The sequence below is a fragment of the Miniopterus natalensis genome, chromosome 12 (genome assembly GCF_054644295.1).
Source record: "Miniopterus natalensis isolate mMinNat1 chromosome 12, mMinNat1.hap1, whole genome shotgun sequence".
Lineage (NCBI taxonomy): Eukaryota > Metazoa > Chordata > Mammalia > Chiroptera > Miniopteridae > Miniopterus > Miniopterus natalensis.
The window spans coordinates 3,049,874-3,063,785 of NC_142092.1; the positions used below are offsets into that span (position 1 = coordinate 3,049,874).

At 44.1% G+C, this 13,912-nt stretch overlaps 1 protein-coding gene across 1 annotated transcript in view; it reads right to left on the minus strand.

The window, feature by feature from the left end:
• SLC71A2 (solute carrier family 71 member 2) overlaps positions 1-8,456 on the minus strand; it is a 91,641-nt gene extending 83,185 nt beyond the window's left edge. Inside the window, exon 1 of the mRNA XM_087822505.1 lies at positions 8,376-8,456. Within this exon, the coding sequence (XP_087678631.1) occupies positions 8,376-8,420 (45 nt within the window). The 5' untranslated portion in view covers positions 8,421-8,456. The remainder of the gene's footprint in view (positions 1-8,375) is intronic.
• Between the last annotated feature and the right edge of the window lie 5,456 nt (positions 8,457-13,912).

Consider the following 13,912-nt stretch of genomic DNA (forward strand, 5'->3'; position numbering starts at 1 on the left):
CAAGGGCACATACCTGGGTTGCAGGCTTGATCCCCAGCCTTGGTCGGGGCGCGTGCAGGAGGCAACCAATTGATAAATCTCTTTCACAGCGATGTTTCTTTCCCTTCCTCCCTCCCTCCCCGCTGCTTTCTCCTTCCCACTCTCTCTGAAAAGCAATGGAAAAAATATCCTCAGGTAAGGATTAAAAAAAAAAAAAAAAAAAAGAGGAAAGCCTTAGAAACTATCACAACCCAGAGGAACTTAAGGAGACATGACAACTAAATGTAATTAAGATACTAGAATAGAAAAAGTGTATTCAATAAAAAACAAGAAAATTCAAATAAAGAATGGGCTTTAGTTGATCATAATGTATGGATATTGTTTCATTAATTTTGATAAATATCCTATACTAATGTAAGATATTAATAATAGAAAATGGGTGGGAGGCATACAAAAACTATACTCTTTGTAATTTTTCTGTAAATCTAAAACTATTCTAAAATAAACTTCATTTTAAAAATAAGTGACTAAGGATATAAAACATCCTGGAGGAAAAGGGGAGTAGGGAAAACTAGTGCCCTTAAATATCAGAGCAGGGGTCAGCAAACTAGAGACCACAGCCCAAACCCACAGCCAGATTTTGCAAACTGTTTTACTGAAACTGAACACTTATTCATTTATGTGCGTCTATGGCTGCTTTTGTGCTACACTGGCAGAGCTGAGTAGCTGTGACACAGACTATATGGCTGCAAAGCCTAAAATATTTATCATCAGGTTCTTTACAGAAAAGTTTGCCAACCCCAATGTAAGTGGCATACAAAGTGGAGTTCACAAATATCAGTAACTTGATATAACATCTGAGAAGCTGCAGGCATTTCTTTTTTTTAAATACATATCTTTATTGATTTCAGAGAGAGGAAAGGAGAGGGAAAGATAGAGACAGAACCATCAATGATGAGAGAGTCAATAATCGGCTGCCTAGCCCGCAACCTGGGCATGTGCCCTGACCGGGAATCGAACCCCAATCGCCTGGATCCTAGGTCGACGCTCAACTGCTGAGCCACGCCCAGCCAGGCGAAGCTGCGGATATTTCTTGTCTTCCCTGAGTAGAGGAGGTGCTTTCCCACCACATCCCCACAGCCTCCTCTTCCATTTAACACGTTTCCCCCTATACCACACACCACCACTCACAGGCAGGTACCACACAGCATTTTTCTAAACATACCCTGAACTCAGCAGATAATAGGTTTCTGTGGCAGAAAAGGTTGATTTCTTATAATGCCCAAGAGATATTTGCTAACAAATTCCTAACTGTGTCATGTTTCAGCAACTGTGTGCTTGAGCTAGTAGTCACCTCCTCAGGATCGCTGGCTAGAGAGCTCTTCAGGCCCAGGCGTTGAATCTTGACTAGTCAAATTGATAAGGATAATTCGATGACCTAAGTTAGGAACGAGCTACATGGCCCAAATATGGCCAATGGAATATGAGGAAAGGTAAGTGGGAAGGATTATAGACCTATCTCCACTCTTCTAGGGGCATATTAAAAAACACTACTGTTTCCAGTTTGGGGGCACTGTTGTGTAAGGAGGTGACCTTAGCGCTGTCAACCATCTTAAGACCAGAGGGGGTCAATTCTAAAGACCAAAAGCCAGTATACTGGGAAGACCAGAACATATGAGTGTAATGAGCCCAGGTCCTTGGTGATACTAAGCTGCTAAACTAAGCACACTATTCCTGGTGTTTCTATTATGTGCAATAATAAATACCCTTATCATCAAGTACATCATCACATCATGCACAATGTTAACCTATTAAATATGAAATACCTTAGTTTGAATTGTATGAGTTTGAGGCTAAGGAACCAAAATTATAACTGTATAAACTGATGGCTCTATTTTACTTCTAAATAGGAAAAATTTTTACTTAAAAATATATTCTAACTGAAAACTAGTTGAAAAGTGCTGTCACAAGAGTCCGTCAGTCATTTCTGCGTTACTACAAAGACATATATGAACACTATGTTTTACTATAAACTCTATTTTAATAATTCACACATTTGCTACTTTTAATCTACATCATTATTATATCTATCTAGTTAGTAAAATGCTCCATCAAAAATAAAGCTTTCGCCCAGCCGGGCGTGGCTCAGTGGTTGAGCGTCGACCTCGGATCCAGGCGATCAGGGTTCAATTCCCGGTCAGGGCACATGCCAGGGTTGCGGGCTAGGCAGCCAATCAATGACTCTTTTCATCGTTGATGTTTCTATCTCTCTCTCTCCCTCTCCGTTCCTCTCTCTGAAATCAATAAAGATATATTTAAAATAAAGCTTTCAAAAAGCTTTTTAAATATACACACAAGAATGAGGAACACAAACGGTTTTTAAAACCAATAAATGACTATACTTGAAGGCCTTGCTTTTCTTCCTCATGATAGTATTGGAATAAAAGTAGAAAAACAATTTTATTCCTTATTTCTCCAGATGACTTTTCCACAAAAATTATAAATATTTTCTCAGGATAACATTAAATAGTTGGATAAATAAGATGGCTATCATGCTGCACACACTAAGCATTCATTAAATATTTGTAAAATAACTGCTTTCCACTCAACTTTTCAAAGTCTTAATATACCAACCACCACCCAATTGAAAGCAAACCAAGATGCCCAGAACTGTGTTTTAAATATTCCTCTCTTGCCCTGGCCAGTTTGGCTCAGTGGTTAGTGTGTTGGTCCAAGGACTGAAGGGTTCTGGGTTCGATTCTAGCCAAGGGCACGTACCTTAGTTGCAGACTTTATCGCTGGCCCTGGTCAGGGCACATGCAGGAGGCAACCAATTGATGTGTCTCTCTCACATCAATATTTCTCTCTTGCTTCTCTCTCTCTCTCTTCTACCCTTTCTAAAAATCAATGGAAAAAATATCCTTGGGGGAGGATTAACAAAATAGAAATAAATAAATGATTAAATAAAGGTTCCCAAAGTCTCGGGTCCATTAAAATAAAAAAAAATAAAAATACTCAACTCCACCTGATTAATTCATTCAACACATACTTGCTGAGCTCTACTATATGTCAGCTAGATGCTGGGGGCAATAGTAGCAATAAAAGAAACTATCCCTGCTCCCATTTCATGGATATAAAATTAAAAATGAAAATAAACATTCTGAAGGACAAGGACAGTCTATTACAAGGAATCCTGAGTATACCAGGGCAAAAAATGATCCTGTAATAGCAGCAACAGACACTGTGCCAAGTGCTGATCAAACATATTACACGTACTATCATTTTATCCTCACTACAGTCCTGAGAGAATAACTATTATTATCCCCGTTTTACAGATGACAAAACTCAGATGAGGAGAATTTACTTGTAACTTGCCCAACTCAAATGGTTAGTAACTGCCTAAGCTGGTATTCCATCCTGAGTCACATACTTCCAGAGAGTGTGTGCCACTAACCACTGTATTACTTACACTGACTTTCTCTTAGCCCAAATTTCTCCATAATCAGAACTAGCACAGATATACAGCAGGTAGCCAGGACTGCAGCAAACTGAGTAAGAGGTAACAAGAGTCAAATGTAGACAGCTCCTTAAGCAAAGCACAGTGCAGATATTTACTTACCCACCCGCCCCTTTCCCCACTCTAAGGAGTCTGGCCTGGCTAGTGTGTAATTGGGCAAAAGGACAATCTCTATTAACTCCCTCGCCTGCTTTCTCAACATGACCTGGAAAGTTCAGATAAACTAGGGCACAAGGCTTTTTTGTTAGTCAGGTCATCTGTTGTGAGTTGGTAAAAGATAAGGTTGAAAGTTACTCCCACTTGTTTCACAAATGATCCCAGTAAACATCAGTGACCTGCTAACATGTTAGTAAAAGACAGAGAGGATGTCATATACACTAAGTGAATAAAATTGAAAGTCCACAAAAAACCCATATATGTATGTCCAGCTGATTTCTGGCAACAGAGCCAAATCCATTCAATGCGGAAAGAACAGTTGCTTCAACAAAGAGTGCTGAGACAAGTGAATTTCCACTTACAAAGAATAAAGCTGGAGCCTACCTCACACCATATATAAAAAGTAACTCAAAATGGATGAATGACCTCAGCTAAACCCATAAAACTCCTAAAAGGAAACATGGAGGTAAATCTTGGGATTTAGTAATGGATTCTTAGACATGACTTCAAACTATAAGCAACAAAAGAAAAAACATATGGGCTTCATCAAAATTACAAACTTTAAATGAGACTTGATCAAAAGTTAAAACATCTGTAAATCAAAGGACACAATCAACAGTGAAAAGGTAACCTGTGTATCTGATGAGCTAATATTCAGAATATATAAGAAACTTCTACAACTCACCAACAAAAATCCAAATAACCTAATTTAAAAATGGGCAAAGGACTTGAATAGATATTTCTCCAAAGAAGATATAAAAATGGCCAATAAGCATATGAAAAGATGCTCAACATCATTTATTATTACATAAATGCAAAATCAAAAGCATGAAATATCACCTCACACCTATGAGGATCACTACTATCAAAAACAAAAACAAAACAACAGAAAATAACAAGGTTGGTGAGGATGTGAAGAAATTAGAACCCTGTACACTGTAGGTGGGAATGTAAAATGGTGCAGCCATATGGTAAACAGTATGGTGATTCCTCAAATAATTAAAAATAGAATTACTCAGTGATCCTACAATTCCATTTCTAGGTAGATATCTAGAAGAACTGAAAGCAGGGTCTCAAAAAGATATTTGTATACTCATGTTCCAGGAGCACTATTCACAAGAGCAAAAGGCAGAAGCAACCCAAGTGCTCATCAACAGGTACATGGAGAAATGAAAAGTGGCACAGACATAAAATGAAACATTATTCAGTCTTAAAGAAGAAAATCATGACGCATGCACACAGCCCTGCAGCAGTGTTGATGACAACATGGTCCACAAAAACAACCATGAGGACAGCACACCTAAGTAAAACAAGCTAGTCACAAAAGACAACCAGTACATGATTTCACTTATATGAGGTATCTACAGTAGTCGAATTCAGAAGCTGAAAGCAGAATGGTGGTTACTAGGGGATTTGTGATGGAGAAATGGGAGTTGCTGTTTAATGAATGTAAAGTTTCAGTTTTACAAGATGAAAAAATTCTGGAGATTGGTTGCACAACAGTGTGAACTAAATTAGCACTAATGAACTACTTAAAATGGTTAAAATTGTAAATTTTGTTACATGTATAATATGGCAATTAAAAATATTTCTTAAATCAACTCTATTTCCATATTGACAACAAACCAAATTTTTTAAGAATTTACATTTATATTACATTTACATTACATGTACAACAGCATCAAAAATAAGAAATAGGGAATAATCTTACAACTGTTGTGGAGGACTTATACACTGAAAAGTACAAAATACAACTGAGAGAAATTAAAGAAGATCTAAAGTAAATGGAGAGATACTGCACTCATGGATCAGAACACTCAATATTGTTTTCAATTCTCCCCAAACTTATCTTCGGAGTCAACATCATCCCAAATGAAAATACCAGCAGGCTTTTTTTTTTTTTTTTTGGTAGAAATTCATAAGCTGATTCAATACTTCTAAAATGCAAAGAACCCAGGATAGTCAAAACAATTTTAAAAGAGAAGCGCAAGATCGTAAAACTAACTCTATTAGTTTTGTCTTATTATGAAATTCCAGTAACAGAGACTGAATGGTACTGATGTAAAGATAAGCAAACAGGTCAATGAAACAGAATCCAGATCAGACTGGCACAGACAAGGATAACTAAATTCTGACAAAGCTACAAAGGCAATTCAGTGAATAAAAGTGTCTTTTCAACAAATGATACAGTAACTGGTTATCTACATGCAAAAAAGAACTTCATCTACATTCTGCACCACATAAAAAATTAATTCACACCTCCCCTTCATAGAAGGCAATAATCCCTTGGAGTAAATACTTGATTCCCTTCTATTATTCAGGTCAATACACCTCTTTGCCAGACAAAGTAGAAAAGAGGAGTCAGCCAATTCCTTGTACACGAACAGTCTTTCCCTACATTAGTAGCATCTTAAGAACCTGAAACCATGAAATCAAGCTATAAGGAAATTCCAACACATTAAAATAAAATCAAGTCCTGGGAGCTGTAGACAATAGCACCTGAAAGTGATACTAAACAGAAGCAGCAAGCAGGAAAGATGCATAATTTGGAGGTACTGTCATACGACATGAACATCTACAATTACAGGCATTCACTGCTTTCACAGCCGCCACACATTCCAAAAAGCACCAGTGGCTGGATCCTGCCACCTGCCCATGCTAGTTATATCACTAAGTACAAGTACATTAAGCACCGGGAAAACTCATTTTCAGTATTCACTGTAATTTATTAATAGGTACTGCCTGTATGCAACCTCAGAGACTGGACAGGAAATCTACTTGTGCCCAAATTACCATCAGGATTCACAGGAGGACTCTAGGAATAAATTGTCTAGGTTTCTTTAAATAAACATTCTTCAAAAGTTCCTGCTGTAAGCACATAATTAACAATTTTAAGTTTTAGAGTGGGTTCTAGTTCCTATATATGTTAGTATATGAGAGAACTGAATACTTTTGTCAGGGAACCCTTACACATTCTGACCGATCATTCATGCCAAAAATATTGAGAAATAAGAAAAATAACAGCTAATATTTATTGAGGACTTATTGGGTGCCAGGTTGTGGTAACCCTCACAATCCTCTGAGGTAAACACAATTAATTAGGAGAGGTAACCTGTCCAAATATACAGTTAATTAAGGTGGGACCTGGGATTCCAAGCATACTCATCTAATCACCATGCCAAATGCTTCAACCTGCCAGATTATTTTTCTATTCTGTAAGCCACAGGTGGGGAACGTCCGGCCCTCGGGCAGAATATGGCACCCAAAATCATTTGGTCTGGTCCTGCCAAGGCACTACAGGCAGGACTTGAAATTCAATAAATCTAGAGCTTTCTACAGCTAATTTTTAAGCTGATAATTTTGTATGGCCCTCTAATGATGTTATAAATATCCAAATGGCCCTTGGCAGAGAAAAGATTCCCCGCCCCTGCAAGGCAAAGGGAGCCAATGAAAAAAAAATTGAGAGCAGTGATCATCTTTACATGTTAGGTCACACGGATACACGCTGGGGAAGGCAGACTGATGGTGAGGTAAGCCAGAGTTTCAAGAGACAGTCAGAATCTAGGTCAAAAATGCTGAGGAACTGAACCATAGGAATGCAGGAGGGCAAAATCTAAAATCTTTACCCGGCAAACTCAGCTAGACTGACTAACGTGTTGAAAGCTGTAGGTATGTGAAGGAATGAAAGATACTGCCTCTTAAGTTGTTCGTTGGCCCTCGTTGGTAATTACTGTCTATCAATTCAAAAAAGACGGGAGGAGCAGCTGGCAGTTTGGTTTTGTTCAGGGGCAGGAAGATAACCAACCTACTTTTTACATAATCAGAAACAACCAGAAAAATCAGTTCTATAGAATATCCCTCCCCTACCAAGATAAATTTCCCACATTCCAGAAATATTATATTTGAATGAGGATTCTCCCCCCGCCCCAATGCCTTTCAAAACTAAGGCCCTTTGCAGGGCGGGGCCTTCAGCACGACCAGGCTCTTCCCGCGGGCGAGGCGCCGAGCCCGCCCAGAGCCGGGGGCCCGCCCAGAGCCCGGCGCCGCGCCTCCTCCGGGCCTCCCGCGCTAATGGGGGCTCACACCATCGAATACAATGACTTACAAGCAAATTTAGATCGGTAAATTAAAAACCTTAAGTTCATTACATATATTTAATTTTTCCAATATTTTTATTTTGCTTTAGAAAAACGTTTCCTTGGTGTTAGGGTTTCTATTCACTGTAATATTTCTATATTTCCTGTCCTAACTAGGCAGACGAAAAACAGAAAGAGAGAGAGAGAGAAAGAGGGAGGAAAAGAGGGGCAGGGGCAGGAAAAGGTCTGTGAGAAACGCCAGGCTCTGCGCGCAGGGATCCGTCACGAGGAGCCCCAGGCCCGCTGACAAGACCCGCCGGGCCGACCCGAGCCGGTTTCAGGCGCCATCCGCGCCTCGGCAACCCTGGAAGGAGACCGGCCTGGGCGCGCTCCCGGCCGCCCGCGCGGCCCGCCTCCCCCGACCGGCCCCGGGCAGGTGCGGGCGGCCGGGAGTCACCACAAGAAGGACTTGGGCTACCTCACGCGTGGAAAATTCAGAACGAGCCCCCCAAAGAAGTCCCTGTCCGGCGCGTCTGCAGCACGAACCAGACCGCACAGCTTCGTGCAGCGGCGCCCAGGCGGGCAGCGCCCCGCGCCCGCCCCGCGCCCCCGCCGCCCGGCCGAGCGGAGCCGGGACCCGCGCTCACCCAGCTGCCGCGGGCCGCCCGCGCGCCGCCGCGCTGCTCCGACATGGCTCCCGCCTCGGGCTCCGCGCTCGGGCCGCGGCCGCGCCGGCTCCGAGAGGACTGCGACCCGCGGGGGCGGCGGCGGGGCCCGCGCGCTCATGGGCTCCGCGCCGGAGCCTGCGGGGGCGGCAGAGGCTGCGGGAGGCAGGAGCGAGCGGAGAGGGCGGTGCCGGCGCGGGACCGGCCGCCAGCAGCCGGGTCGCCGCCCGCCGCGCCCGCCGCCCGCCAGGCCCAGGCCCCGCCCCTGCGCTCCCGCCGGAATCACGTCATCGCCCGGGGCCCCGCCGCCGCCCGCCAGGCCCAGGCCCCGCCCCTGCGCTCCCGCCGGAACTGCGTCATCGCCCGGGGCCCCGCCGCGCCCCTCTGCAGCGGAGGAAGGCGGCCGCGCCGTGTCCGCAGGCTTCGGTGTCCGCGGCGCTCCCGGGCCCTCGGAGGCGGTGGCCCCGCCGGGCCCTGAGGTGGGGACACCTCCCCAGTGCAGAGGAGGCGCCGCCGCACCGGCCGGAAGCCTCGCTCCGGCCGGCGACCCACAGGCTGGGGGAGCGGGTCTGTGGGGGTGCGGGCAGGGCGGGGGGGGGGAGCGCAGCCTGGGTGGGCGGGAGCGACATCCCCGCAGCCGGAGCCCCCTGAAGCCCCCCGGCAGCCCCCCGCCAGGTGAGTTAGGGGGCCAGGCGGGAAGCCTTGCGCCCAGGGGGACTGGGAAACAAGAACCTTGTGCCCAGGGTAACCTTCCTCCGCCAGCACATCGTTGGTCATTAGTTTACACCCCTCAGCGTTTTCTCCCTAAAGATAACCTCCAGGCCTCAGTTGTATTTCAGCCCCAGGCCTAGAAAAGCAGCAAAACCAGACAAGTGGCCCATGGCTGCCTCAGCACCAGATACCTTCACAATGACCCTGCCCTGGCACCAGCCAATCAGTGGAGACCGGGACCCTGAAAGAGCTCACCTGGCAAGCTGATGAATATTCTATTGAGACCCTCCCCTGAGCCCTCCCCTAAGCTTTCCACCTGCAAGAAAGGTACCTAGTGTGTGCTTCCCACCAGGGAAGATGCCAGCTCCATCTCCATCTCTCTAAGGAACCCCACAAGACTGCAACCAGGGGAGCAATGGCCAGCGGCAGCTCGTCCTGGGCTAACCCCCCAAACCTGTCTCCAAGCCCTCCCCCCCCCCCCCCCCCCCCAGTGAGCCCAAGCTGCCCAGCCTGGGCTCTCCTGTTGCTGCTTCTATGCACCTTCCTTGTTTCACTGTCCTGTGTATATTTTTGCTGCCATCATAGACCCTTTGGCTCAGTGCTGTGTTGCCCTTTCGGATATTCCCATCCCCCATATCCTTTCCTTAAATAAATTCAATTTTTCTTAGTCCACCATCTGAGATGGCTATTTAGCCTGCCCAGCACCACCCACCTTAACCTTTTGGGTTTATATGGGAAATGAAAATTGGACCATTGCCACTTTGCAAAGATTGAGGAAGCCCAAATTGTGGCAAATGCTTTCAACAATCTTTTAGCTACTTCCTGAGCCTTTTCTGTCCGTTAGGAATGCCTCAACCCACCCTTAAAGGTGTCTACAAAGACCAATAGGTATTTGAATCCTTGACATAAAGGAATTTGAAGTCCAGCTGCCAGTCCTCCCCTTGGTAAGCCCCACTCCTTTGTATTGATTCAATGAAGGTCAAAGGTTGTCTTGACCCCTGAAGATTACTTATAGCACAAAGAGGACAGCCTTCACTTATTTGTCTGACAGTTTTCTGTAACCCTTTTCCAATAGTTAGGTGTGAACAGAATTGCATTAGTTTGTCTCTACCGAAGTGGCAGTGGTCACGGACTCCTTTAATAACTTTCTATTAAATATTTTGGGGAAGGTATATGAGGCCTTCTGATACCATTCTCTTTCATCTTTAGTATATCCGTGTTGCTTTGCCCATCCTATCTTTTCCATTGTGTAAATCTATTCAAATTTACAGAGAGTTTTAAGGCCCCCAATATACTGTGGCTACAGTCTTAGCAATGTGATCAGTGAACTTATTTTCTAATGTAATCTCACCTGTGCCCTTTTGATACCCCCAGCAGTGTATCTTTGCTATTTCCTTGGACAATTGTACTTCTTCAAGGAGCTGTAATACATGTCTTCCATATTTTATTGAGCTTTGTTTGGCATTTAAATATCCCCTTTCCTTCTAAATAGCTGTATAGGTATGTAGTATTAAGAATGCATATTTAGAGTCAGTGTATATATTTAGCCTTTTTCCTTTGCCTAATTCTAAAGCTCTTGTGAGAACTATTCTGCCAGTTGTGCTGAGGTTCCAGGTGGTAGAGCTTGGGCATCTATTATTTTATGTGAGAAGACTATGGCATATCCAGCATAATGTATACCTTCTCTCATAAAACTACTTCTATCTGAAACCCAAACCTCGTCTGGATTTAGAAGAGGTTGGTCCTTGAGATCTGGTCTGCTTGCATAGACTTGACCTATGACCAAACAACAGTTATGTTCTCTTTTGAATTGGATGCAGGCATTAGGGTAGCTGAATTCAGGACTGTATAGCTCTCTTTTCACTTAAAGATTTTCAGTTAAGGTGACCTGATATCATAGTATGCGATTATTGGTAAGGCAATGTGGCCCTTTGGTATTTAATAAGGGTCCTATTTGATGAGAGGTGTATAGAGGAATTTCTTGTCCTAGGAGTATGTTAAAAGCTTCCTCTAAGAGCATGGCAGTGCCCTGGCCGGTGTGGCTTAGTTGGTAGGGCGTCGTGTCATACACTGAAAAGTTATGGATTCAGTTCCTGGTCAGGGCACATGCCCATGTTGTGGGCTTGATCCCTGGTAGGGGGCGTGCAGGAGGCAGCCAATTGATGTTTCACACTCACATCGATGTTTCTCTTTCTCTCCCTCTCTCTCAAAATCAATAAAAGTCCTAAAAAAACATTTTAAAAATACAGCTGCTGTGGCAACCACCCCAAGACAGTGGGGCCAGGCCCGGACTACTGTATTCAGTTCTTTTGAGAAGTAGCCAATTGGTCTCTTGGTATGTCCCAAGGCATTTGTTAAAACCTGTAATGCGCTTCCCTGCCATTCAGTGACGTACAATTGGAAGGATTTTTTTAAAGTCTGGCAATCTCAAAGCAGGAGCTGGAGTCAAGGCCTTTAGGCCTTCGAAGACCCTTCATTGATCTTTTATCCATTGTAAATTAGGTGTTTCCTGCTGACTGCTTTCTTGTAGGGTCTCATAAAGGGCTGAGGCTTTTCCTCCACATCTTGGGTCTATAGTATCCCATTAGTCCTAGAAAGGCCCATAGCTGTCTTTGGGCTGTGGACCTTGGAATACTCAGGGTAGCCTATATTCTTTCTGAAGACAGCATTTTTCGCAGGAGTTATCACAAGGCCTAGGTGTTCTATTCTTTGTTGAAGGATGTGAGCCTGATTTTTAGAGACCTTGTATCTCCTCTAGTCCAGGAAGTTTAGGGTTTATATTACACATGTGCGCCCCAGTGCCTCAGTAGGAGCAGTACATCCTTTCCAGGACCTGTCCAAACAAGCGTGAGCTGTCTCTGACCCTTGGGGAAGAACCATCCGTGTCATAAACTGTTGTTTATGTTCCTGGGCATCTGTCCATTCAAAGACAAACAGGAATTGGTAATTTGGGTCTTCAAGTCTAATACAGACAACCATTGAGTTTGAGAGGGAATTTCCCCGAAAATTGTATATGGGTTTGGTATTATGGGGTGTATTGGAATTACAGCCTGTTGACAGCTCCTAAATCTTCGGCCAACCTACATGGTCCATCCTTGCTCCTAACAAATAGGATAGGGGTGTTGCAGGGGGTAGTTATAAAGAACCAGCAGACCATGACCAAAGAATATTGTAATAACCTTTTGTAGGCCTTCCCTTGCTTCAGGATTATAGGATATTGCTGTTTATTTGGAAATTTGCTAGAATCCTTCAGACTGATCATGGCTGGCTTTACTCTATAGGCTTGCCTGAAGTTCCTGTGGTCCACATGAGAGGGGGGAGGCTAACTCCTGGTCTATGTCTATATCTATTTCAGCTGTTGCTCTTTTTACAAGTAAGGTCATAAAATGGAATGGGGCTCTCAGTATCTATTGAAACTATCACTAAGGTTTTAACTTTGCTTAAAATATCTCCTAACAATGGAATGGGACATTCTATCATAACTAGGAATTTGGTGCACAAAAGTATTCACTTCCCATAGGCAATTTAAAGGCGGTGTAAAGTATCTTGCCTTGGGTTTTCTTTCTACCCCTTTTATAACGCTGCTGATGGAAGAGAGAGATCCCTGGTAGGACATCAGCACAGAGAAGGCTCCTGTGTTGAAGAGAGAATTAATGGGCCTTTCTGCCACTTCAGGGGTTACCCTTGGCTCTGTCCCTTCAGTGATGACATTCTTAGTGAGAGCTGATTGGAGTGTAGGGCGCCTTCAGTTCAAGGCCATTCTGGTCCAGGGACCCTCTGGCCTCCAGGGCAGTCCCTCTTCCAGTGGCCGAACTTGTGGCACAGGGTGCATGGCTTTCAAGGATGCTTATTCCCGAGGTACTCCCTTTTCCAGTGTCTGGGCTTCCTGCATTTATGGCATTTGTTGGAAGGAACGCTTTTGGACTCCCCCTTTCATGGTAACATTGGCCTCTGCCCTTGTAGGGTGGTGAGAAACTGGACCTGCCTTTTCTCTTTGCATTTCTCCTTTTCTAAAGCTCTCTCTTCCTTTTGATTCTTGTAAAATACCAAGGATGCTACTTTTAACAGCTCTTCCAGGGGGGTAGCTTTTCCCATTCCTTATTTCTGTAGTTTCCTCCTAATATCGGGCTGATTGGGTCATGAATTTGTCATTTAGGACAATTGTTCCAGCTGGATCATCAAGATCCAGATTGGTGTATTTGATCAAACTTCCCTTGGATTTTCTATGAAGGAGGTAGGGTTTTCTTGGGGACCTTGGTCAATGGCTGCCAGTTTGTTATAATTAACAGGTTTCTTTTGGGAAGCTTTCATGCCCTGCAAGAGGCAAAAAGCACGTGGTCTCTGCCCCATCTCCCATCTTCTGAATCATAGTCCCAATTAGGATTAGAATAGGGGATGGCCTCCATTCCTGGTGGATAGTTATCATTTTGTGTATGGACCTCATTTGTATAGGCCAGTGCCTTTCCCTTAATACTATCATTTTCTGAGGTGGTCAGGGCTTCTTAAGGGATTAGATTAACATCCCTCCAAGATAAGTCATATGGTAAGGTGAGTTTTTTCCATTCTTGGATAAATTTGCCAGGGTCATCTGTGACACTCCCCAACCTGTCCTTTATGCCCATTAAGTCTTGTATGCTAAACAGAACCTGAATTATTATTGCCCCATCCTGGGCTTCCCCTAAAGGGAAGGGTCGAGATGGTACTCTTTGTCTCTGGAATTTATTGTGTTATCCTCCCCCTACCAGTTGATTCAGTAGAGGGTGGTGCTAGTTCTGGGGCAGTTGGTTTCTGAGGCACCGTGGGTGGAA